The 27,998-nt window shown below is 39.8% G+C and overlaps 1 protein-coding gene across 4 annotated transcripts; it reads right to left on the bottom strand.

The window, feature by feature from the left end:
- Positions 1–266: 266 nt before the first annotated feature.
- On the bottom strand, positions 267–23,710 carry znf740 (zinc finger protein 740). 4 transcript variants are annotated; one of them, XM_008103595.3, is made up of 7 exons: positions 23,576–23,710; positions 18,527–18,891; positions 15,612–15,704; positions 15,311–15,397; positions 10,026–10,149; positions 7,638–7,756; positions 267–5,817 (listed from the first exon to the last, which is right to left on the bottom strand). In XM_008103595.3, exons 2-7 carry the CDS (start codon positions 18,533–18,535, stop codon positions 5,728–5,730), a joined length of 522 nt encoding a protein of 173 aa, XP_008101802.1. In that variant the 5' UTR covers positions 18,536–18,891; positions 23,576–23,710; the 3' UTR covers positions 267–5,727. The 4 variants fall into 4 exon arrangements, with proteins under 4 accessions (XP_008101802.1, XP_062827712.1, XP_062827711.1 ...); XM_062971642.1 differs by adding an exon at positions 19,232–19,298 and having other exon boundaries at positions 15,612–18,891; positions 23,576–23,702; XM_062971641.1 differs by having other exon boundaries at positions 15,612–18,891.
- Positions 23,711–27,998: the final 4,288 nt, after the last annotated feature.

Genomic DNA, 27,998 nt, shown 5'->3' with positions numbered 1-27,998 from the left:
AGGAATGAATCCAGAAAGTGTTGAATGACATGACAGCAGCAACAGAGGCCAGATACTTATGAGTACTACAGCAACAATCTCCACGTCTGTCTTGTTGGACACGACTTTGTTGGTTTGCTTTTAAAATCAAGTGTATAATAATAAAATCTCTGCCTGATATGAGATGAGAAGCAGTGAAGCTGAGGAGTAGGTGGCAGGGAAGAGAAAGTATGTTTTATTTCCATACCCAAAAAGGAGCACACAAATGAACAGACACCACACTGTAATGGTAAAAAGATACATGTTTTATAACATCTTATAAAAACTACAGTTTAAAAGTGATCCTGCACTTGGGTAACACAACCCTAACCCAATTCCCTCCTCCATAACAAAATATGTGAATTAATGAGAAGAGTGGGGAGGAGAAACATTTCATTAGGAGAAAAAAGCTATTTGACTTTAATACTAAAGGAAAATAGGGAAATTGATAAAGACTCTCTGTTCAACTGTAAGTGCTAGAATTGTCCCATAAATGCAAGGAGTCTATGAAAGCCAGTGCTAACTGCACAAAAAGGATCTTCTCAATTCTCTCACCTCAACTAAACATCTGAATCAAAGCCAGTATTATCTCCAGCCATTAGGAAGCAGCTTAAAGCAGCCTGTCACACACATGGAGAATTAATACGGTACAGCTGACACATGAATCTCCTACTCATGCCATCAAAAAGAGCAGAAGTTTCAACATTACCCAAGCCATTCTGGCTGACAGATAGCTGGTGGCCCTCAAATTCCATGAAGGATTGAGGGAAGGAACAAATACAGCTTGCTCCTAAAAACCCACAAATGAACATTGCTGATCATTCATTACAAAGAACACCTTGACCAGGAGAAAGGCTGTAAGTGATACTTTAACTACAACATGGCACATGCTCGGAAACCACCTACTTTTTACTCAACAACCAAGATAGGAGAGTAATGCATTAGCAAATGCAAGGCCTACGTATGTGATTGTGTGTACAAGTCAGAGGAACCAATGCCATTGCTTATGTAGAACCCAATTTTCAAGCTATTTGCTCGAAAATTGAATCATTGGCAAAAATCACATCCATATGACCGTTAAATTGTACCAGCACATTCAAGAACATTTAAAAACAAGAGTAATTCCTGGTTTAAATTGTGACTTCCTAATACAGTAGCCTCTCGCTTAGCCAACCTTCTCTATTATCCAACACAGTCTGCCTTTTAGTAGTCAATGTTTTTGTAGTCAATGTTTTCAATACATTGCACTGTTTCGGTGCTAAATTCATAAATACAATAATTACTACATAACATTATGTACTGAATTGCTTTTTCTGTTGATTTGTGGTAAAACATAATGTTTTGGTGCTGAATTTGTAAAATCATAACGTAACTTGATGTTTAATAGGCTTTTCCTTAATCCCTCATTATCCAACATTTTCGCTTATCCAATGTTCTGCCGGCCCCTTTATGTGGGATAAGTGGGACTCTACTGTATCAGTTTTCTCAAATTTCATGATACAGCTTTCTTGATATCATGTCTTCTTCATGCCATGATCTGAGTAAACAAGATTCATTTTGAAACAACTGTGGTTCTTTGGCCTCATCCAGTGAAAAGATAGTGAAATTCTGTAAATTTTGACTTTGTTCCTTATCAATTTCACTTCCATGGCTTAGAGGAGCTTTTTATGAAGACACCTATTTCTCTGTCAACCATTTCCAAGCAAAGCATCTCTTTCTTAGAGCTGCAATCAACTCACGTGATGGAGTCTTGTCACTTAATGACGACTTTGAAGAACAAGATGAACGGGTTAGCATTCTGTTGGACAGTCTAAACAAAGTAGATTGATTAAATAAGAAAATTCCACTGATCAAATTGCTGTACTTTACTTAGGCCTCACAACAGATTCAGGGTGTACGTATTATTTAAAAATTAACTGCTTCATTCACAATTCCATTTCAGCCAGAGACTGAGTAGAGAAAGTCACACGTAATGTCAAAGGCTTTCATGGCTGGAATCACAGGGTTGTTGTGTGTTTTCTGGGCTGTATGCCCATGTTCCAGAAGCATTCTCTCCTGACGTTTCGCCCACATCTATAGCAGGCATCCTCAGAGGTTGTGAGGTACATGTGAATGAAACAAAATTTCTTACTCACAGAATACTAGCATACTGGAGACATTAATCTCTACACGATTTTTTGACATGTCAGTTTTCTGTATGCAGAGCATTTTTTTCAATAGTACAACCTGAAAGGGGAGAGGGAGGTTTTGCCATGTTGTTCTACGTATTTACTCCACTCTGGAGTAACTACTGGAAACTATGGCCTGAAATCCCTTAAGCATACAAATAGGATCCATTTTCAAGTTCTTTCTCAAAGCATCGTTTTCCTGAAAGCTCTGCAACTTTTCCTTAGTGCTCATCTTTACTTGACGAACATGGGATATATTTACAGGGTGAAGCAGTCCTGCCTTGAAAACAATTCTTTCAGAGAAAAGCTGAATCACAGCTCAAACAGGCAGGCATGATAACTTGCAGTGGAAGGTAAAATCAAAGGTGGCTGAATGGCAACTGATAAAAAAAGATTGCTGCAATGGAAACACAGGAAGCCACTTTCTCCCCACACAGCCAGCCACATTTTTCTCTACTACCCAGTACCCACTCCTTTCTGAGAAAAACCTCAACAGAAAAAAGATGAGGCACAAGTCATTGTCTGAGGTTAGACCTACTTCACCTAGGAAACACTGTTTACAGAGTAATGCTAACATTCTACCATTTATCACCATAAACAAAATCTGTTTTCCTTTGCTAGTGTGTTCAGTGAAAAATCAGACTGAAGGCTATCAAATGACTACACTGGTCAAATGTTAACAGCAGGCCAAACACTCCTCATTCCACACCACAATGTTGGCATGTCATTTTTCTACAACCAACTTCCTTGCAGGAAGTCTTCAAATGCCATCAACTCTGTGGTACAGAGTTTACTCTGTTAGTAAAAGCTAAGCCAGATAACACAAATACTCTCAATGGCACAAAATGGATCTGGCAGCATGGGACATTTTACTTAGGAGATCTGAACAGCCTGTTAGCTGGGAATTAACTAGCAAAAGAGAATATGTTTTGTAATGTTATGCCTCTAGTACTAGCAATGAGGGTGAGATGGCTACCCAGAAACTGATAACAATGCCTCATTGTTTGATAGAAATATTTTCTTACATGAAGATTTCCCTCAAGTTTGCACATGTGGCACAAAACAGATTCCCTCTATACATCCTTCCTACTCCCTATAGTTTCAAATACATATTATAATTCTTTTTTTTCTTTTGGAGTAAGCAGCCCACAGAAACGTGGAAGAAAGCTATATGATTGCACGAGTTTTTGGTCTGTTTGCTTTCTTTTAAAAAGAGTGGCCACTTGGTATAACAGTTTCTGTTCCTATTGAAATTCTCAAGGATTATCCTGAGCCATCAGGCATTACTGGGCAAGAGATGGCATTACTAACTTCAGCTAAAAAGGCCCCCACACTTTTCATCTGTTAATAAAATGTGTGTGAGAGAGAGTAAAAGAACAGGGCCTCTTTCAATACAAATTATCATCCATGTCTGTTTTAAAACATAGTACGAGAAAGTAGCCATTAAGGCTTAAACATTAGCATACCTTAGCTTTAAGATATAGCAGACTTTGCAGCAGGATGGATTAAACGCATGGGTTACTCTATAGGCACACAAATGGTGACAGGAGCACTTTCTTTATTCCTTATTGTTCTCTCTATGACACTAACTGATTATTTTTCCTACCAGAGATTTAATATTACGCAAATTCTGAGACCTACGTAAATAATACGGGAGTACCTGAGCAAGTCGATGAAGCTAGGTGGATGGGAAAGCACCAGGAAACTCATGTAACAGCAGATTAACCATAATAAATAGAAATGTGCATTTTTTAAAAAGAAGTTTATCCCATATGGCCTTCCGACTAAAATTTTGCTTGACTATGTGAGGATAAGGGAGTCCACTAAAGAAAATTCCCTGGGAAACAGCAGTTTGGAAAAGTACAAAGGATACAACCAAAAGAACGTTCTCTCCAATTTTAGAAGTGCAGTTTTTTAGCTTAACCTAAAGCATAGCACCTATTGCTAGCACACTTGATTCTCTTGCATGACTGTACCTTTGGAAGAAACCTCCTTGATCTTTAATGTCCTGCTTCTCTATTTACAAACCTTTTCAGTAGCAAAGGTGAAAATGGAATCCTTCAGCAGCAATCGCACTTTCAGCAACAAATATTGGGGAACACCAATCCTCTGTTGATCCAAGTCCCAAACCCAAACCCTTGCATTGACAGATGGGAGGAAATTGGGACCCAACGGAGGCCAAAGAGAAGCCAGTTCCAAAGACAGAAGAGAAAGAGAGGGCAAACTGTTTTACAGCAAAAATGACAGAGAAGTTATCTCAAACTGAAGTGTCCGTTCATAAGATGTTTCAATGGCAGAACTGATAGAACACTAAGATTGTTCTAAGGTACAACTGCACTGGCCAGAAATGTAAGTATTAAATCAGTCCAAATCAGCTTTCACTTCCACCAGCAGTCAAGAGCATCTTGAGACATCGGCTTCTCACAAACGATGTCTTTCCTAGGAAAGAGGTAGGACTTCTGTTTGGCCAAAAGCAACAAAAACTGATTTAATGGAGTGAAGAACATGGCTGGACGAACCTTAGTTAACATGGATAAGAGGATGTGTAGTCCAGCCCTAGCCAGCAGTTAGTTCTGGAGGAAAAGAATTGCACCTCAGCATTATCATTCCTCGCTCTAGAGGAATACTTCTTTGAAACTTGTAATTCTGGATTTCAGTTGGCTGATATATTTATGGGGCTGAGGGATATTCTGATGATGTTGTGAATTCTGCACTAAACTGACATTCGATGGGGTGGAGCCTGAATGCATGGATCTTTACAGAGAAGCGGAGGAGGACAGGAACCAAGCTTCCTATCAATGGTCTAAAGTTTCTTCTCTCACTGGAAATAACCAGATGTGTACCTCCAGCCAGCTGGATCCCATTTAGCATTTCTTCTTGGATTTTTCCCATAATAACATCTGAAAAGTGGACTTCTGCAGTACTCAAGAGCATATGCCATCTGCTCCAGCTTTGTTTCTTAAAACTTGAAGGCCATAAAAAGAATTACAGGCCCAGATATTGCAGGAGGAGGGCAGAAACTTCTGTATATGTTATGGCAAAACTCAAATGAGACACTCCTGTGAGTCCTGGATTCAAAAATCTGTTGCTGACCTTATTTTATATCCATTGTTCTCAGGCTTCAGCCCTTCAAAACAGTTTGGTGTGTGATTCTTTTCATTTTTGTGAGCACAATGTACGGGCACGATGGCAGATATCTGGTCAATCAAGAGCATCAATATCACTCACAGGACTTGTAGGAGGTCCAATTGTTCTTCTCAAAGCCATTCCTGAGGCAAATGGTGATAAATGTTTTTTTTAAGCACACCCAAAGTATATTCACAACTGCAAAGGATGTCTCCAGGCTGGTAGTCAACCTCTTGTTTGTTTTCAATGTATTTACAGTGTCAAGACTTTGTCTGAAAGTCTGTGCCCTGTTCAGACCTGCTTCTTCCACAACAACAGTCTCAGCAGGCAAACACAGTATGAAAAATAAGTGAAGAAAATGACCCACAAAGAATCCTCTTGACTTTCCAGCTGAATCCTCTTTCCCAGCCTACTCCTAAAGCAGAAGCTGTGAGTCAGATTCTTTGCCTGGGCAGCCCTGACACATTCGTTTATGTCTCAGCAACCGGTCTGTCCTTGAGAAGCTCTGAAACAATAGAAAAGAGGAGAGAAATAGCTTAAACATGACTTTCAGAAGTGAGCAGTACAAGGGAATCTGCTCAGAATCAAAAGGAAATCTAAAGAGGATCTGCATTATCCTTGGATGTAGAAATAATGCTGAAGCATGCCTTGTTTTTTCTTAACAATGAAGCACTGCATCTGAGATAGGAAACTGAAACCAAGGAATTAGCTGATTAACTCAAGACCATGTTTGAAATTCAGTCACCCACCTCCAGCTTCATGACTTTCAAGTTACTAGACCTTAATTCTATACTTACAACAGAAGCCATAACTAACATAATTCCTTTATTATCTCTTGGCTTCCTTTTTTTCTTTGCCTGCTTGCCTTCTTCTTAATAAAAAGTGAGTATCTCTTAACTGTGTGTCAGTCCTAATTGTAGTTCTGCTCCTGTCCTACTTGCCCCAAACTTTCTCTATCTGGCCACCATCATGAAAAGCCACTTTTCATCATATCAACCACTCTGTCTCACTTCCTTTAGCCATTGACATTTTTAATCAGTCCCTCTTAGAACTTCCTTTCCTCCCCACATAGTATGCACCCTTTCATAACTTTCTTTTCAGTTAGACCCTTCTTGTCTGCCCTTCTGGTCTCCTCAATTCTTATTTATTTATTTACTGTTTATTTCACCATTGGGGGGACTCAAAGCAGTTTACCACATACTAATGGCAAAATTCAATGCCATATATATGTAAAAACCAAATCATATCTAAATAACATATAACTATGAGTTAAAATCATTAAGACCATTAAACATAATACATGAGCAACATTTAAACATTAAGACATAGAATTAAAACATCCAAGTATGAACATTAAAATTGTTCTTTCCTTCTCCTTCATTTAGGTCCTCCCTCAAGTCCAAAGTCTCCCCGATTCTGCATACATTCTTAAAGCTCTGTGATTAAGTGAAGCTTCACTAAGTTCCTTCCCACTTCAAGCGTACAAATGTATCATGTCGCGACAAAACTCAAGAGGCAGTGGACAAGTTCCCATTTGAATACCCCCAAAATTTTAATTAAAAAACACCTGGCCCCTAACACAGCAATTTTGTTTCTCTCCTCTTCCACAATTTTCTCTCAAAAGCTGAAAATAGATTAAAACCCAAACCAGAACTGACATCATGACATTTCTCATTCTGGGTAAATGCACCCACATAGCCTGACAGGAGGAATAACTCTTGGCCCAAGGGCAGTAGCCCACCTCAAACTAGAATATTGGTTTAAAGTAAGTTCTGAAGTGGTAGGGTTTTTTTTTCATACTTCTGTGGCAGATTCTATCTTTTGGCCCTTCCTAAAAAGGTTACAGCTGTGTAGGATGCACCAAGTATGAGGAAGTCAAGAGCAAGTAAACCCAGTAAGACATGCTTGCTCCATCAAAGACAAAGTAATTGACACAGCTGGGAGTTGCTCTTTTCTGGCACTACAGCTAGACTTTCACATTAGCTGGGGTTAGAGGTTAGACCTTTCTAGGTCCTTCAGAATAATGTTATGGTTATCTCTGGAAGAATTTAACCAACAGAGTTCTGCTAAAGGACCTAGCAATTCTTAGAAAGGTGTTATCTCTAAGAATCCTTCAGTGGAATTCTATAGTCAATTTCTGATGTACAATGACCACAGAGTCACACTGGAGGATGTAGAGATTCTTCTGCATCCAATCTACATGGAATGTCACTCAGAGCAAAGACCTTTCAGAAGAGGTGCACACCACAGCCTCTCTTTGCTGCCAATGCAAGGAGCCATTTCACCCACCAAGCTTTAGGTAAAAACAAATGTCAGAAGCATTACCTGCAGGCAACGCTCACACTGGTATGGCTTCTCCCCACTGTGCACACGTTTGTGGCGCTCCAGGTGGTACTTCTGGATGAAGCGCATGTCACACACATCACACTCAAATGGCTTTTCACCTGCAAGAGGGAAGAAACAAATGCTTTGAGAGTGCAAAAAAGCTCCATGTTTCCACAACTTCACCGATGATTATTGGTGTGGTACCCTTGGCAGTCTAAAACTAACCCATCAGAAGAAAACAATCAAACTTTTCTTTTCCGCATCCTCGTTTTACTGAAACTGAGCTATCAGATATAGATCTGACCAAAACTTCATTTCAGCCAGAGACCAGGCTATCCACAATGATTAAATGACACAACCCATACGTGTATGTGTGTGTTTGTTGAGAGAGAGAGAGAGAGAGAGAGAGAGAGACAGACAGACAGAGAGAGTGACTGTTGGGGAGGGGGAATAATGTGCCTTCAAGTTGCCTATCAACTTATGATAAGCCCATGAATGCCATAGGGTTTTGTAAGGCAAGAAATCCTCAAAGGTGGTTTTACCAGTTCATTCCTCTGAAGTGCAGCCTGTAACACCTGGTATTTGTTAGCAGTCTCCTATCCAAGTATTAATTGATACTGATCTGCCAAACTAAGAGTAATTAAAAAAACCTATGAAGGTGCTTATAAGACAAACTGCTTATGATAAACCCCACAAGCAGGAGTGAGCAACTCTGTGCTCCAACCTCAAATGACTAATCAGAATAAAGAGTTGAAAAGGAATTGTTTTTCACTGACACATGCGATCTGTTTTCCTTGAAAATTACATTAAAAATTACAGAAGGCCTAGACCAGGGGTCCCCAAACTTTTAAAGCAGAGGGCCGGTCCACAATCCTTCAGACTGTGGAGGGGCCGAATTATCATTTAAAAAAAAATACAAACAAATTCCTATGCATACTGCACATGTCTTATTTGTAGTGCAACAACAGCAACAACAACGAAAGAACAATACAAATACAATATTTAAAAATGAAAACAATTTTAACCAACATAAACCTATTAGGATTTCAATGCAAAGTGTGGGCCTGCTACTAGCCAATGAGATAGTCAAGTTAATTAGGATTGTTGTTGTTGTTGTGTGCCTTCAAGTCATGTCAGACTTTGGCCGAGCCTAAGTCTAAAATTAATTATTTATTTACTACATTTATATCCCACCCTTCTCACCTCGAAGGGGACTCAGAGCAGCTGTATGTACATACAATATATTATATTATTAGCATAACACAATATTAGCATTATATATTACTATATTGAACTATACCACTATACTATTATATAATATCTAATATATAACATATAATTAATATTATTATATGGTATTACTATTAGTATTATATTGTATAACATAAGATTATTATCAATATTATATATATATATATATATATATATATATATATATATATATATGGTATTATATTATTAAAACTGATATAAAAATATTATATTATAAAACTGAGAGCAGGGGCCAGGTAAATGACCTTGGAGGGCCGCATCCGGCCCCCGGGCCTTAGTTTGGGGACCCCTGGCCTAGACCTCTGGCAGACACATTTCAAAGGGAGAGAAGCCCTCTAGTGGTAGAACAAAGACATGACAAATGATGTGGAAATGTAACTTGTGCATCCAGAGACTTTTCCTGGAAGTGAGCCTCTGGAAGCATCTTGTGCACAGTCTTTCCCCAGACATCTTTACAAGAAATCTTTACAAGAAAACAGGCCTTTCCTAAAAACTCCTTCACTTCTACTTTGCAGAGAGATGGGCTGGGCCACTTGCAGGGTAAAGAAAGGCATCATATTTTAGCTTGTGAAGGAACTGAGATATGCAGGAGCTGTTCAGCAGATATGCAGAAGTAATTACTTCATGTCTGACTACATAGGGACATTGCCAGAAACTTATTTGAACTGTCTGTTCCTCGCAAAGGACAGAATAACCATGGTGAGGAGGAGCGGAGTGAGGTTGTACAATATAGGGTGCCATGAAGGGAGGCAAGGAATAACCCATACCACAAACAGAAAATGTCTTACACAGATGCAGGAGAAACTTTCATGTGCCCTTTTCAGAATATCAGCCATAATTTACTACATTTTGTTCTGGAATGAGAATGCTTTCAATCTTCTGCACTGTCTAGAATTTTATATCCAGAATCTTTATTACTGATTGAAAGCTTCTTAAAGCAAGTTTCTCCATTTTATGGTGCTTGAGAAGCAATCCTAATGTAAGCTATAAACACTTTTGGGCCATCTGGCACTGAAGTGGATAGTGCTGACAGCGAAGGAAACTGTTTTCCCCAAGTGCCCAGTTACCACAATCTGCAGGAGAATCTGGCTGCCAATCTGCACTCTGTTCTCTTACCAGTATGAATGAGGATGTGCCTTTTGAGGTGGTAGCTGCTTCGGAACGCTCCAAGGCAATGCTCACAAATAAAATTCTTGGGATCCCGGAGTTGGAATGATCCATTCTGCTCAATCACCACCACCTGCAATTGAGATGTACCTGTTACTACTGTCTTCTTGGCTAACATATGCCATGTGGTTTCCTATTCCTAAAGGATGGGTGCATGAAACCATGCAGTATTGCCCAGCACCAAATGTCTTCACCCAACAGTGGAAGTCTCTTCATTTTCACCTACTGCAGCTCACTACTGGTGAATACAAAAGGTTGCTATCTGCCCAATACAAGTTATTGCACAAGACTTTGCACTGGCTTTTATTAAGTCCCATGAGAATGTATATGACTGGATAATCCTTATTTATTACATCACTTGTATAGCAATGCAATCCACTTTACACTGCAGTGCTGGACTGTAAGGAATCTTATGCTTGGGCAGAAGTTCACGACTCTGCTCACTCTGCTCCTGAAGGAGACTTTCTTTCCCCTGTAAGTGTAGGAGAAATTAGAAGATCAGGCCTAGTGGTTCAACTTTATTTAAGGAAAGACACACATTTCTGTTTCATTCTGATAGGCCAGAATCTAGAGAGAATGAGCATCTTCAGTTCTTACATTCTGATATAGTTTGTCAAGGTTGCCAGGTCACTATTGCACACCAAATATACTGAGAAAATTCCATGACGCTAATTAATTCAATAGATGTCAAAATATGTGGGCATCGGTTGACTCTACCGTTCTTGCTACATCGCCACATTGCTACTCTCCAGTTTCAAGTATGCTACATATCTTTTACAATGTCTACTTGTTCTTTTGGAAGAACTTCCCTACCAGCAGGGTACAAAAATAACAGAAATGCAAGTATTTGGATTAGAACAGGCATGGGCAAACTTCAGTCCACCATGTGTTTTGAACTTCAACTCCCACAATTCGTGGGAGTTGAAGGTTTCTCCTAATGTTAAGTCCAGTCATGTCTGACTCTGGGGGTTGGTGCTTATCTCCATTTCTAAGCCGAAGAGCCAGCGTTGTCCGTAGACACCTCCAAGGTCATGTGGCTGGCATGACTGCATGAAGTGCCGTTACTTTCCCGTCGGAGCGGTACCTATTGATCTACTCACATTGGCATATTTTCGAACTGCTAGGTTAGCAGAAGCTGGAGCAACAGCGGGCGTTCACTCCGCTCCCGGGATTTGAACCTGGGACCTTTCAGTCTGCAAGTTTAGCAGCTCAGTGTTTTAACACACTACGCCACCGGGGTTCATAGGCTTATAGGCTGTTACAAATTGTGGGAGATGAAGTCCTAAACACCTGGAGGGCCAAAGTTTGCCCATGCCTGGGTTAGAACATACATAATTTATTTCCCTGATTCATTCCCAGTTCTTTAGATCTAAGATAAAAACATTTGTAGGTCAACATTTAAAAATGTTCATGGGTCATTCTAAAAAATAAATTAAAACATCAAACGGAGTAAAATATTTCTACAGCATACTGCAATTTTGCATGAAAAAAGCAAAATATTCTAAATTCTGCATAAATCAAAGAACCCAGGATTTTGGGGATCCTCAAAAAGCTGAAACTGATCTATTGACTAGTCAGAAAATAAAAACGCTGTTCCACAAAAGCAGATACTGGAGAGAGATTTGAAGCTAGAACTCTGTGATGGGTTGCTGAAAACTTCACATGGGGCAGAGAAAAGTATTGTTATATGCAGAACAAGGTTGATATTTTTTATTGTGTCAGAAGCGAATTGAGAATATACTGCAAGTCACTTCTGGTGTGAGAGAATTGTCCGTTTACAAAGATGTTGCCCAAGGGACACACATCCTATGGGAGGCTTTTTTCATGTTCTTCCATGGGAAGCTGGGGCTGACAGACAGGAGCTCACCCTGTCTCGCGGATTCGAACCGCCGACCTTCAAATCTTCCGGTCAGCATTTCAGCGAGCACAAGGGTTTAACTCGTTGTGCCACCACGGCTCCAGATATTTAATTGTTGCCACCTTTGCTATGCTGGATAACCTCTGGCAAATCCATCCCACTGCTAGTCACCTGCTTTGATGTAGCAAGCCTAAATATTGTGGAATATGCTTTTTAAAAAGATGCCCTCAGAACTCCCTTGTTTGAGGTCAATGTCTCAAGTCTGGATGGACTCCTAGGCTTTTTATCAAACAATATGGAAACATCAAGTATTCTCTGCCACTTGTAGAGTGCAGCAGAAACAGAGTATTTGGAAGATCAAACAGGAATCTTGGGAAGCATACCATTCCAACAGCATTAAACCTTACAACCATGTTAAATTTTGGTTGCTCAAGTGCTGCAAATCTGTTTCAAATGAATGAGCAGAGCCTCTAATATTCTTATAGCTTACTCAAAGATATCTACCATAGCTAGGATTCACCTCTACAGAGCTGTTGTGTTTCATGGGGCAGGCAGTTCTACAGCAACCAGTTTTAAATGGAGGTCACATACCATTTAAATGTAGGTCACAAACCTCCATGGTTTGGATCTAGGTTACCTAAAGGATCACCTTTTCCCATACACTTCTGTCTTCCGGGGGGGGGGGGGGGGGGGGGAGAGAGATCTGCTCCAACCAGCCAGAACTCGACTGGCAACTACCATCCAGAGGATCTTTTCATTGGCTTCCCCAAAGCTGTGGAATGACCTGCCGGTAGAGCGCCAACAGCTAAATCAGCTGTTGGAATTTAAGCCACAAGTGAAGACCTGTCTCTTCTGGCAGGCCTATCCAGACAGTCTTTAAACATAAACATGAATTTTAATACATGTCCTTTGTTTAATCTGTTTTGTCTGTTTTAATATGTATTTCATAGATACGTTTTGGTATGTAACTTTTAGGGAGGTATGTTTTAGTGTGTGTATCTGTAGTGTTTTTCTGTGTTTATGTATTTTAATTGTTTTGTAACCTGCCCCAAGACATAAGGAAAATCAAATAAGAAATAAAATTATTATTATTATTTGTTCATCAGAGACCACAGCAAAGATAGGAATGCAATCCTCATTCCTTGCTCTGAGGTTTACAGTCCAAAAGATCCTTGCTGTGGCTAACAATCCATGTGTTTTATAACAAGGGAATATTTGTATGAGAAGTATGTCATAATTCAAATGCTCTAATTCAGCATGTTACCAATAATAATAACATCAACAACTTGGGAAGTGTCCAACGTGTGAGCCAATACAACAAATCATGTTTGCTGTATACGAATCTTGTTGTGCATCAAATAATAGTAGTACTATTAATAAACTACTACTAGTTTATTTCTTACCCATCTCTCCCAATGGCTCAGGGTGGGCTACAGCAGGAGAACTTACTAGGTTTATGCAAAGCAGACATGAGCCCCATATAATCACCTCTTCACAGATTAGAAACTGAGTGGCCCTCTAGATGTTGTTGAATTCTCAGCAGCCTCAGATAGCATAAGGAATGGGGACAAATGCTGGAAGCTGGAGTTCAAGGACATCTGGAGTACCACACAATTCCCAACATCTAAGGATGGGTAAATTAGAGTAGGGTAGCACTGCTTTCTTTGGTTATGACTTCTAGCTAACATGCACACAGCAAACTCTTCTGTTTCTTATTCTTCAATAGGCAGGAGCTTTCTTGTTAAGGATCTACTTGGCAGGACAGAGATATTAATGATGGAAGCTATGGCTGGTGGAAGGATTCACCTCTCTACTCCACCTGTGGATAAGATTGGTAATTTGATTGTATCCCTAGACCTGGATTTGCTCCTGGAAGTCCAGGACTAAACAGTATTAGTAATGAAGTAGTTTCATCCACAATAATGATGACAGAGGGCTGTCCTTGAATAAGGTTCAGGAACATGCACTAGAGCAAAATATAAATACAATATCAGGTGTTCCTCATAGAGTAATTTTTTAAAAACTATTACACTGACTTTTTGTTTTGGAACATAATTAGGGATACAAAACCCAGATTGAACACCTAAAATGCTTGCAACCAGAAGTATTTTGGATTTCAGATTATTTTGGAACACCATTATGTACATATTTGTACAGAATAGGATATCGTGGAGGTGAGGCTCAAATCTAAACATAACATTCATTTATGTTTCTTATGCACTTTGTACACATAGCCTGAAGGTAATTGTATATATTATTTTTGATAATTTTGTGCATAAAACAAAGTTTGTGTACACTGAAGCATCAGAAAACATAGATGTCACTATCTCATCCATCCATATGGACAATTCTGGAATCTTTTGGTTTTTGGAATTCTGAACACGGGCTGCTCAACCCGTATAAATATGAATATGCACAAAAACACTCAAATTGTGTATACTGAGTATAAATTATAAACTAAATGCCGGGTGACCAGGTTATCTAGATAATGAAATGGATTTGGTAATTTACAGCATGAAAGCACCCACACACTGCATTAAGCACCCAAGGCTCTGCTCATGGGGATTCATGGTAGAGACGTGAAAGCAGAACTTCTCAGCACGAGCACATGAACTGCTGGATACTACCAACATCATCATCCCTTGCTTTGTTATGCATTTCTGATACAACTGTGCATGTCTTATCAGTTTTAGGAAAGCAGCAAAGAGTTTTTCAACTCTTTCGGAAGAAATAAAGCAGGGTATACATAATATAATCATGATAATCATAATTTAATAATAACAACTATGAAATATGCTGCCTTGGAATGTGGTGGAGTCTTATTCTTTGGAAGTTTTTAAGCAGAGGCTGAATGGCCATTTATCAGGATCCTGCATAACAGAATGGGGTTGAACTGGATGGCTCTGGTGGTATTTTCCAATTCTGATTCTGCAAGTCTACAACTTCAATTCTATCATGGTATTCATCTCTTTAAGCCACAAGCTGGAGTTATTTTTTAAGTTGACTCGGGTTTTATGCCCCCACTTGCTGCTGTTTTAATGATTTAATAGATGTATTATTTAATTGGTGCATTATTTCTTTCCCTCTTTATGTTAATGTATTTCATTTTTACACCAGGAACTTTGGGGGACTGAAAGCACAATATACATTTTCTAAATGTGAATTAAAATGCTGCTATTTAACATAAAAGATGCTCCCTTGCCCTAAAGATTGCCCCACTCCCAGTTGACAGGTACTTACTATCCTCAAAAAAGTGTCAGAAAAAATGTTTGGTAGATTCACAGAAGCAGGAAGACCATTCCATGGAGGGCAAGAGTTTAGCTGTAAGATTACCTGCCTTTTTAAGGGACTTTTTAGGTGATGTAAGATTACCTGCCTTTTTAAGGGACTTTTTAGGTGGCGATCCTTCGGTGGTCTCCTCCGTCTTCCGGCTGCGTGACTTCTCACTTTCCTTGCGATGACTCTGAGTAGAGAAAAAGAAGGATATGGATCACAACAAGGCATGCAATTTAACTTAGGATCCTGCATGTCAAGTTTCTTTTCCTGATTCCTCTGCTTCATCACCCATGGCCACAATGGGAAGAGGACACAAAAAACAGTGCAGGGGGTAGCAGACCGCTGAAACTGGGCAAGCCTGTACCAGCATGCCCGGCACACCCCCCCTCTCTGTTCTCCACCTGCTTAGAGCTCTGCTTCGGCATCATCTTCTTGCTGGCAACAGTTGGCACAAGGCAAACCCCGGAGAGTCCCTCGCAGGCCAGAAGACTTGCCTGCAGAGAAACAGATACAAACTGAGGAGTGCAGCGAAATACAATAAGCGAAGTGAATAAGCCCATGTGATAATGTGTCCATGCACTCCTAAGCTGTGGGCAGGAACTGGACATGTTCATCACTTCTTGGGAGTAGATAGTGACTATCAGAGCTTATCCATTAAAGCTACTGGCAACTGATGCAGAGCAGGTATTCACTTTGGACACTGCAATGAAATTAACTTGATAGTCTTGTTGAAAGAGAAGCAAATTTGTGCATTTAATGGACAGTTTGCTGGATTTTGCTGGATTTCAAATGTTACCACACATCAAAAGAGATCTGAGAGACACAGTCTTCTGCATAATTGTGCAACTAAAATATAAATAAACAAATGGATCGGCTTCTCAATGTCCTTGGGTTGCCACCAAAAGCTGAATGTTCCTTATCATCAGTGACAAGCTATGAGGAGCTTTACAAAATCCACAATACTGGTACAGGGCTTTTATGTTACAAACAAGTATAGGAATATATATGACTGAAGGTCTGGAAGGCTTTTTCCATTTGTGATCCAGAGTGCAGGCGTTGATTTTATTTAAAAAAATGTATCTTAGCAAGCATTCCTAAGTCAGAGCTGTGGGGCAAGTAGAGATAAAATCATTCCAATTTTCTTAGGAAAATAAGTAAAAACAAGCAGATCAAGTGAGAGCACTTTTCTTCCTCAAAAGCCTAGGGGAAAAAACTTAAGAACTATTTCTAATTTGCAGGGTTTTTTTCCTCTCATTAAGAATATGCACAAGGAAGTATCATCTTTAGGCTACGACAAATATGAGATCCCCCACAACTTCATACTTTTAAAAAGCCACTATTAAAAAGCTATAGCAACCTGAACCACCACAGGACTACATCAGAAGTATGACACAAAAGACAAACAAGAGGAGGAAGCACAAAGAAAAGCTGCTGAATATGTGAGATTATCCTGTTCGCACAAATTTGAAGGATCTGTTTCTTATTGTTCTATCCAGTATGTGCACTCAGAAATCAGTACATTGAATCCAATATTAGTTAGCCTGATGTTTTTTTAAAGCCACTGCTGTCTACTGCGCAGAAGAATGTACTACAACCAGAGAAATTCAGTCAAATCACTTCTTCCCACACAAATTTGTTATAGGTTTGTTAACCCACAAAGAGTCACACTGATGCTCTTAGAGCAGGGGATGGAGAAAGTATGGCCCTCCAAAGCTATTTTGTGGGGCTCTAGCCTTCCCCCCCCCCCCCCCCCAAATTCATCAACATTACTTAAAGATGTTCAGTCACTTCCTATTTTGAAAAGCAATTCTTCTGGGCTCTAAACAGCTTAGGGGGTCTTCAAAACAGAGGAGAATCAAAACATGCTAAAATTCCCCTCATGCTCCCGGGGATAATGTAGGGTGTTTTCAAACAAACAAAAAAATGTCAATTTTTAGATTTTATTCTCATTCAAAGAAGGGTTGCAAACCAGAGCAGCCTCCAATAGTCCCTTTAACCACTGACAGTTGCCCACCCCACCTTAGAGGAAGGGTGGCATAAAGATGCAGCAAAACATGCATGCCAATACACCACATTTAGATTCTCACAATTTTTTCAGATGTTTAGTGGGTTTATCTCCACTTGTTCCTCTAAAAATACTGAGAACTTCTGGGTGACCACTTTCTTCATTTACATTTATGACTGGAAATCATACAACCCTTCAAGTATGATTGGACCATCAGTTGCTACCAGTCTAACCAATGGAAAAGAATGCTGGAAGTTGCAGTCCAACAATATTTGGAGGGTTCAATGATCCTGACTCTTTATTTATATGGATGAAAAAAGAGTTTAGTTCAGACTGCTTCCTTAAGAAGTGATCCTATTTCTAATGCTGCATCACAATACGATAGCTAAGGATAACACCTCCTGTCCTCACAGGTGCGGCTGGCGGGGACGAGAGACAGGGCCTTTTCAGTAGTGGCTCCCCGCCTATGGAACGCCCTCCCCATTGAAGTCAGGCAGGCTCCCTCCCTCCTATCCTTTCGTAGGAAGGTTAAAACTTGGTTATGGGGCCAGGCTTTTGAATAATAATTGGCAGCGTTAATTATTATCATGTACACTGAACTCAATCGACAGACCCAGTTTTTTGAACTGAACACGCCTACCTGTATTTTATAATATGTTTTATGAATACTGATGTAAGTTAATAATTTTTAACTGATTTATATTGCACTGTATAATTTTTATATATGTATTTTATTGTAAGCCGCCCTGAGTCCCTGTTGGGTGAGAAGGTGCGGGATATAAATATTGTAATAAAATAAATAAATAAATATCCTGTCTGTCTTACAAATGAATGAATCAGACATGGCTTCAGACCACAATGTATTTTATCCGGCATCCTTCACTGCACCACCCATGTTCCATCAAGCTGAGTATAATGGACAAAACTAATAAGGAATACAGGTACCAAGCAACTTATATCAGACACATAACTAAGGATCTTCTTTATCTTTCTAATCAATCCCTACTCCAATTATGCATATAACCATTTAAACTCAGGATTAGAGAAAAGAAAAGTGACAGTTCCACCCTCACTGAAGCTGGTCCTAAGGAGGATGCCAAACACTTCTTTCATACACTCCTTCCCCATTCTCCAAGCATGGCTGTAAGGAACGGGTCTGGGAGGAACCAGAATGTTATGTTTAAGAATGCCACCTAATGTAGGAAAATGAGCAGTTTACACCACAAAAGCCAATTATCACTGCAGGGCCTTGGCCACCTCTTGCAAGGATGAATTCCTGTTGGGAAGGGATGGGAAACTGAGGCCTGTTACCTGAGCCATTGCTGTAGTCTTGACAGTCCTCAAAACGTAGATCACACCAAGTCCTTGTGCTTTTTTTCTCTCTTTCTTGTCCAGGAATTTTTTTTACGACTACAAAGATTTTTCAGTAAATCGTTTCTGCGCTGGTCCCATCCAATACCTTCCACACTGTTGACATCTTTTTGGAGTTGGAGAGAATGGATGTGCAGCAAGTTTCCCTAGTCTTGTTTAAAGCTAGGAAAAGTTACAGGTTGCTGCTTTTGAGGATGAGTCACTTTAAGCCTAAATTCTCCCAGCAAGATAGTTCTCGCTGGAGAAAAAATGTTGAGTCCTCAGACAGCTCCCACAGAAGCCCTGTTTCTTCTCCAAATTTCCACCTGTGGGTTAAGCCAAAAGAAAAATTAATTGACTGCCTATTTCAGAGCAGAAATAGAAAATACATATTTTTGTCTTAACAGTTATATCTTATAATTGTAATATTGTTATAGCATATTGAACTCAGTGTAATCAAGTTATAATTACCACAATGAATTGTGGCCATATTATGGTAATCAAATAAATATCTAACACATCGCACATGGAGCTTACATGAATGACACAAAACAGGAAACTTACATAGAGTTGGCATAGAAAAGAGCCAAATATTTGTAAATGGAAGAGATGAAAAGGACTTAAGGCTGGTAATAGATGGGCTTTTTATCATAATAACGTACTCACTCTAGTATCTACGCTGACAATTTAATGCAGTTCAAAGCTAGCTTCAAGCTGTGGCAGCCAGGAACTCCTATAAAAGCACACAAAAGAAAGCCTTTAATGTGCAGCATTGCTCTGTGGTTCGTGTAATCACTATCCTGGTTCAAACTGGACCCAGGGTTTCCTATCTGTAATTATCTGCACAGTTGAACCACCTTTCAATACTAGTTTGAAACACTATTAAATCGTCAGCGTAGATGGGCCTGACTCCAGGACAACAAAGGCTGTGTAGCTGAATAATATACCTGAGGCTGAAATGCACTGGCACTTTTCACCCAAAAAAAGCCTACTGACTTCTAAAACAAGCATGAGACTAATTTTTTTTCTTCATTTTTTCTTATTATGGATGACTATAAAGCATCATATACAGAATAATAATAATAATAATAATAATAATAATAATAATACTTTATTTATACCCCGCCACCATCTCCCCAACGGGGACTCGGGGCGGCTTACATGGGGCCGTGCCCAGAGCAATACAATGTAACAAAATATAAAAACAACATATCATAACACAATTAAAATACAATAAATAATAATGTACAGTACAACACGAGATCAAAAAAGCAATATAACATGGGCGGGCCGCATGAACACTAAGTTAAAACTCAGGGTGGGAAAGAGATAAGAATAAAAACCACGGGGAACAGAGACATAAGATAGTAGAACAGTCTAGAGCAGGGGTCCCCAAACTAAGGCCCGGGGGCCGGATGCGGCCCTCCAAGGTCATTTACCTGGCCCCCGCCCTCAGTTTTATAATATAATATTTTATATCATTTTAAATAATATAATATATTGTATATACATATAATATTTATAACAATATTTTAATGTTATACAATATAATACTAATAATAATACCATATAATAATTATTATATGTTATATATTACATATAATATTACAGTATAGTGGTATAGTTCAATATAGTAATATATAATGCTAATATTGTGCTATGCTAATAATATATTGTATGCACATACAGCTGCTCTGAGTCCCCTTCGGGGTGAGAAGGGTGGGATATAAATGTAGTAAATAAATGTAGTAAATGAATAAATAAATAATTTTAGACTTAGGCTCGCCCAAAGTCTGAAATGACTTGAAGGCTCACAACAACAACAATCCTACTTAACTTGACTACCTCATTGGCCAGAAGCAGGCCCACACTTCCCATTGAAATCCTGATAGGTTTATGTTGGTTACAATTGTTTTCATTTTTAAATATTGTATTGTTCTTTCATTGTTGTTGCTGTTTTGCACTACAAATAAGACATGTGCAGTGTGCATAGGAATTAGTTCGGGTTTTTTTTCAAATGATAATTTGGCCCCTCCACAGTCTGAAGGATTGTGGACCGGCCCTCTGCTTTAAAAGTTTGAGGACCCCTGGTCTAGAGGATAGATGTTGGGGGGAGTAACAAAAGAAGTATATGACAGTTACTCTCCAAAAGCGCAACGGAAGAGCCACGTTTTTAAATCTTTCCTAAAGGCTAATAAGGTGTGACAGAAGTCACAGCTAGAGAAGTACACAACTGTACTTTATTGTGTGTGTATATATACTTTCAATTTGCTGTCCTCTACAAAAGGGCTTCCCAAACTGTGTGCTGTGAGATGACAGTGTGTTGGCTACAGAGTGTAGGTGTGTTGCACAAATGTAAGGAGAAACCTCTGGGTCTATGTGAAATAAACAATAAATAATATATTTTTAAAAGATAAATGAAAGGACTTAATGTCCCCTCAGGGAGATAGAGAGGTAAACAACTAAAGTTTAATGTATTTTTATTATAATGGGATATGTTGTGTCTCCATACATTCTATTATTATATTTTATATATCTGTCCATAGCTGTTATAAGATGCTGGTTAAACCTCCAGTTTACTAGTAAAACTGAATTACTATGACATGAAATTATGCATGTCTAAAACTGGTATATCACCAGCATGAAATGTTTGGAAATCTCTGCTCTGTATTTACATCACTATAGGGGTGGGAATCATATAGCTCTTCAGATGGGGTTTGACTGCAAATTCCAGCCGCCCTTGCCAGCATTCCCAATGGTGATGACTGCTGGAATTAACAGTCCAACATACACTTCCGTATAAGAGTCACTTCACAGCTTGCAACATTTCTCAATTGTGCAAAGATGTTTTTAAAACCTTTAAAAGATTATAATACATGACAGATATGACACACACAGCTACAATACACATGCAGTTTGTGGTATAAGCACAACCCGTGGAACTATCCATCTAAATGTCATTAATGTAGTGGGAGCGCCAGGAACAGAGGGAAGAAAAAAAGGGGAGGAGGAGAAACAAAGGGAACAAGCTAGGTCACTAAAAAGTATTTTAAAAATGTTACATTCAGTGTGTTGAAATAAAAGCATTTCATGGTTAAAAGACGTTTTAAAAAGGGAGCTGAAGAGATGTTTCGGGAAAGGCATTTGAGGCATAATAACTAAACGGAACTCAAGCAACCAGGGGAAAACATTAAAGCCTCCTTGAGCCCCTTATATAGAAAGGCAGGATAAAACTAATGTAAATAAAATTAAAAACAATACTAAATACCTATAGAACACAGTGAAACTGTGATACACTTTAGGCTTATCTTTATACCTGTATTTCAATATGAGTATCAAGTTAATACAAAGTTTAAAGTAAGAGTATGGGATAGAGTATTATTACTTAGGCCTGTTTATAATAGGAATTTCTCAAGCCACCAGAAAGAAACTACCAATCTCCATGGGTACAGGCTTAATGGAGTGTCTGAAGTAGAATCATAGAATCCTAGAGTTGGAAGAGATCTCATGGGCCATCCAGTCCAACCCCCTGCCAAGAAGCAGGAAATCACATTCAAAGTACCCCCAACAGATGGCCATCCAGGCTCTGCTTAAAAGCCTCCACCACAGTTCTGGGCAGAGAGTTCCACTGCTGAACAGTTCTCACAGTGAGAAAGTTCTTCCTGATGTTCAGATGAAATCTCCTTTCCTGTAGTTTAAAGCCATTGTTCTGTGTTCTAGTCTCCAAGGCAGCAGAAAATAAGCTTTCTCCCTCCTCCCTATGACTTCCTCTCACATATTTATACATGGCTATCATGTTTACTCTTAGCCTTCTCTTCTGTAGGCTAAACATGCCCAGCTCTTTCAGCTGCTCCTCATAGAGCTTGTTCACCAGACCCTTGATCATTTTAGTCACCCTCCTCTGGACACATTCCAGCTTGTCAACATCCCACTTCAATTGTGGTGCCCAGAATTGGACACAGTATACTAATAAAGTATGTATTATATGGGTTTCTGTGAGTTTTCTGGGCTGTGTGGCCATGTTGTAGAAACATTCTTTCCTGACATTGTATACATATCTATAGCAGGCATCCTCAGAGGTTGTGAGGTATATTGGAAACTAGGCAAGGGAGGTGTCTGTGGAATGTTCAGGGTGTGAGAAAGAACTCTTGTCTGTGGCAAGTGTGAATTTTTCAACTGGCCACCTTGATTAGCACTAAATAGCCTTTCAGCTTCAAGGCCTGGCTGCTTACTGCCAGGGAGAATCCTTTGTTGGGAGATTATTAGCTGGCCCTGATTGTTTCTTGTCTGGAATTCCCGTTTTTGAGTGCTGTTGCTTATTTACTACTGTCCTGCTTTTAGAGTTTTTTTTAAAATACTGGTAGCCAGATTTTGTCCATTTTCATGGTTTTCACAGATACATAAACCTCCCCTGCCTAGTTTCCAATTTACCTCACAACCTCTGAGGATGCCTGCCATTGATGTGGGCAAAACGTCAGAAGAAAATTATTCTGGAATATGGCCATACAGCCCGGAAAACTCAGTAACCCAGAGTACTATTACTTCGGCCTGTTTTTAACAGGAACTCTCAAGCCATCAGAAAGAAACTACCAATTCCCATGGATACAGGTTTAACTGAGCGTCTGCAGTATATTGATAAAGTATGTGTAATATGTTCTTGTGGTTAAATCTAAGTACAGGGATACTTCTTAAAATAAAAAAGTAACAAAATTATGCTGCATCACTGCACAAATTGTTTTACATGCAGTCATTTAGTCTCTGTTGGGGTCACTTAGCGATGCCCGCACCGCCATCACTCCCCCCGCCCGTAAGTGACGTCACAGGCCAAGCTGCGCTCTCTCTCTCTCTCTCTCCCCTCCTTTCCCCTCCACAAGAAAGTGCAAGCAGCAGTTCCTCAGCCCCGCGCGCCCAGCTGCGCTCGCGCTCAGTGGCGCCTGGTCATGAAAGCGGGAAAAAAGGGGCGCGCGCGCAACCTCGAGGACACCGGCGCGCGCAAGCAGGAAATCGCACCTGGCTTCACTCCCGGTCTGCCCCCCTCTCGTTCTTTCTTTGGTTTTATCCAGGGAGAGAACATGCAAGGGCCTCGGCGCCGACAAGCTGCCACCGAGCCCTCCCGGCCGTCGCTGCCTCGGAAGCGGAAACGGCGGAGCCCGGTACCTCACGGACACACACACGGCAACAACCGCTTCCGCCTGGCCGCGGTTGCGCATGCGTCCGTAGCAGTTGTGTTTCTTTCACCGCCATCTTGGTAACGGGAAGAAAAAGTATGTGACGGGGGGGGGGGGGGGAGAAGGAAGGAATGTTACCAAGGTTACAGGACAACGTGAAGCAGCAGAGAGAGGAGGGAGAGGTAGCGCCTATAACTCCTGGCCAGACTTAGGGCCCTTCCATACAGCCATATAACCCAGAATATCGAGGCAGGAAATCCCACATTATCTGCTTTGAACTGGAATATATGGCAGTGTGGACTCAGATAACCCAGTTCAAAGCAGATATTGTGGGATTTTCTGCCTTGATGTTCTGGGTTATAGGGCTGTGTGGAAAGGCCCTTAGGATTGTCAAAAGTATGTCATCCCCCTGGCCAGAAGTCTTCTCTGACTTGTAGAATTGACATTCCTTCATGTTAAACAATGCATGGAAGGGCCACTGTAACTTATTTAAAAGATTGATCCCAGTTCTAGTGGCTTCCAAAAAAAGCAACTCATCTTTGATTTTGGTCAGAAAAAGTATTATCTAGGGGACTCAGCTAACTGTATGCCTGCCTGGCTCTTAAACTCTGTTATTTAAACCTTTTAGGAAACAGCAATTGTTTGCAGAAGTATCTCTGTCTTAGGTGAATTTGAGGAAAGACAACTACTACATGCACTGATGCAATATAAGGTTGGATGGCTTCCAAAAGCGGCTGCCAATATTATTTTTATGGATCTGTTGAGCAGGGAAGTTAGATAAGCCTGAGTACATTTTGTGCTTTAGAGTGTGAACTGATCACTTACAGGAGTTCAGAAAAGAATAATGCAGTCTTTCAATTCTTATTATTCCTTATAGCAGGGGTAATATTTGAGGACTGTCTCTAAAGTATGCCATGAACTCTTAATGGCAGACACATTTTGCTGAAAATACAAGTGGAAAACTGTTATCTGCTGTTAATCATTGTCTGCACAAGACTGGAGAAGCTATTCTAGGATAGGCTAATCAAAGTCTCCATGATAAGAATCATTCAATCTCGCCACATTCTGATCCTTCTGTCTTTCCCACATGGGAAAAAATGCAAATTGGGTTAGAGATACCAAGCAGAGAAAGAGCTAGCAGGGAAAAGCTAACTGGCCCCTATCAGACTTCTCTCTTAAAACAAGGATGGCAATTTTGCAGCCTTCCAGATGATGTTGAACTGCAGCTTCCAGTATTCCTCATAGTGAGATATGCTAGCTAGGGCTGCTTAAAGGTATAACAATGTCTAAAGGTCACCCAGTTACCACCCCTGTGGTAAACTTTAGCCTGGATTAAAGAAGAAGAAGAAAAAACTTGAAGGTGACACCAGTCTCCTTTCCCTCAAAGTCCAAGAGTGCATCTATATTGTAGAATTACTGCAATTTGACACCACTTTAACTGCTACAGTTCAATGCTGTGGAATCCTGGGAGTTGTAGTTTTACAAGATCTTCAGCCTTGTCTATTAAAAACTGCTGGTGCCTCAGCAAATTACAAAAGCCATAATTTCAGAACATGGAGCTATGGCAGTTAAAGTGGTGTCTAACTGCATTCATTCTAAGGTGCTAGAGCAGGTTTTTAGTCATATCATTGTTATTGAGAAATTGACCCATCTCATTAAATATGAACAGCCAGAGATTCATTAAAAATTGAATTTATTTTCTTTTTCTTTTCAGTCAACTTCGCAATATTGAAAGACCACTTCTCCTCAATTTCAGAAAAGTCTGGCCAGCTATATCTCCCCTTGTTTAGGAAATCCAACTTTATGAAATTGTATAAGTTATATTAAATGAAATCAATCCTTGAAGTGTACCTGGAACTGCAAATATGTAAAGCTATCTCATACATTAGCTGGCTAAAGCCTAGTCTCATTGATGCTATCTGTTGTGTTTATGTGAACCAAAACTCCCTCCCATTGACAAACCTCTTCTCCATCGACAAATCCATTAACATACATTGGGAAACTTCCTGGCTTCCATTGATGAGATTGGAGCCATTTTCTGATATGTATCAGTGAACCTGCTGTGAGTGAGACCAGACCACTATTTCATCATGTAACCCCAATCACCTGTTCGTGTTTTCTGGGCTATCTCTTTGTATGTATCTGAACTGGACATTAAGTTAATCATGGGACTACTTGAATTTGGCATCAGCACATTTCCGAACTCACACCCCGCATAGGGGTGGACCTTTAAACAGACTTGGACTCTGAATTTATCAACCACAGCTGTTCCTTTGTTCCACTATGAGGGGAACTCCTCCAACCAGTGAAGTCAGGAGGAATCCCCAGCTAACAGGATCCAAACTGGGCTGTATTTCCAACCAGTCAGGGGAGGGTGTGGGTATTTTGAATGACTGTCAACATGGATTAAATGCGCAGCATTTCTCTGTATGCCTTATAATGGTTCTTTTGAGTCCGGACTCTGTACTGACATTCTTTCTTGCCAGAAAGAATAAATTTTCTGCTCATTGCCTTCAACTTCCATTTGTGTCTTGATCTGACCTTTGGAGTAGCAAAGCATGCAGTTCTCTGAACCCTCCTTTAGCAGTTAACTGAAATCACACGACATCATGTCATAAAGCAAGGCTTTTAAATTTTTATCCATTTGTGACCCCCCTTCCCCAATATTTTTTATGTGACCCCAAATATTATTGATATACAAAATAGGTATACAAACAAACATTAACTGATAATAAATCACCAAGAAATATATTTTAAAATAATTCTTTGGTACATAGAATAATTTTACTATGTATTAAAGATGAAAGCAAATGTGCATACTAATGAAATGGATGTGCGTGTTTATTTTTACATAAAAGAATTAAAACTTGGCCGAATATTTGATACTGCAGGACATACTGCATCTTCAATATTTTTCATGCCATGCTGACATGTTCAGTTTGCTGCCTCAAATAGCAGAATGTTCTCTATTTGCTCCTCTTTTTGCTTTTGAATTGGAAGACCACAGTGGGGTGTATGAGTGATCTTTATCTCCAACTTAAAATATTTGCAGAGTGGGCCATGTTCCTGAAATGGACCAACTCATCTCCCTCTTGTTCCCATTGTGGTCTTCACATACATGCTTGCAATTCATATCCTTACCTCCCCATCCAAAACAAATAGGTGGTATTAACCCTTCCTCACTGTACAGGTTGCAGGCAAGTTCTTGAGCTTTTAATGGCAGATGACTGCCATTAAATACTCAACCAATTGAGTATGGTTTATGAACCCAACTTAGTTTTTTAGAATCAAAATTTGAAGGGAAGTATTTATGAACTAAAAAAAAGCCATCAAGCAAAATCAGCTTTTGTAAGACTTGCTAAACAAGGTAGGCTGATTTTCCTTTTTTATGAAATACAGTACAGTTCAAACATTTGCTGCATGTTATTACTGACAAATTCATGTAAATGTTTAAAGCAGCCATTAGGTGGCAAGCTATACACATTCTTTGTGAGCCCCACATTAAGGGGACCCCAAATGGGGTCATGACCCACAGTTTAAGAAGTGTTGCCATAAAGCATGCTAAACAATGCCCTAATACAGTTCTGGCCCAGCTTATCTATCCAAATGTATCTCCCTCTATGAACCACTGCAGAGATTAAGATTTTATGGGGAGGCCCTGCTCTTGGTCCCACCTCCGTCACAGGCACGGTTGGTTGCGACGAGAGACAGGGCCTTCTCAGTGGTGGCCTCCTGGCTATGGAACTCCCTCCCCAACAACATTCGATCAGCTCCTTCCATTTTAGCCTTCAGGAAGAAAATTAAAACATGGCCATGGGACCAAGCTTTTGGAGAATAACTGCAATGCAATAGATAAAGAATAAATTTGTGCAATAATAATTTGGAATGTCCTAGGACTACAATTTTGGATGATGTGATTTTAATAATTGTTGTAATTGTTATTTGTTTCAATTCTTGTTTTAATGAGTTTTTACCAATTGTATGTCTTTAATGGCATCAAATTGCAGCTGATATGTGAAGCCGCTCTCGTCCCCCCCCCCTCCCCGGGTTGAGAAGAGTGGGGTACAATATGGTAAATAAATAATAAAGAGGGGGTTTGTACATACAGCCCTGTAATTCACCTCCTCCAGAGTTACAAACTGATCCAATTATGACTGTCTTCCAGAATCAATATAAGTCCAATTATTTGGTCAGTACTTTGGGGCTGGAAGTAAGTAGGAGATTATTTTGGTGGCAAATCCATGCATTTTCTCCTCTATGCTTCA

The sequence above is a fragment of the Anolis carolinensis genome, chromosome 2 (genome assembly GCF_035594765.1).
Source record: "Anolis carolinensis isolate JA03-04 chromosome 2, rAnoCar3.1.pri, whole genome shotgun sequence".
NCBI lineage: Eukaryota > Metazoa > Chordata > Lepidosauria > Squamata > Dactyloidae > Anolis > Anolis carolinensis.
This window is presented reverse-complemented; position numbering and strand designations above follow the sequence as displayed.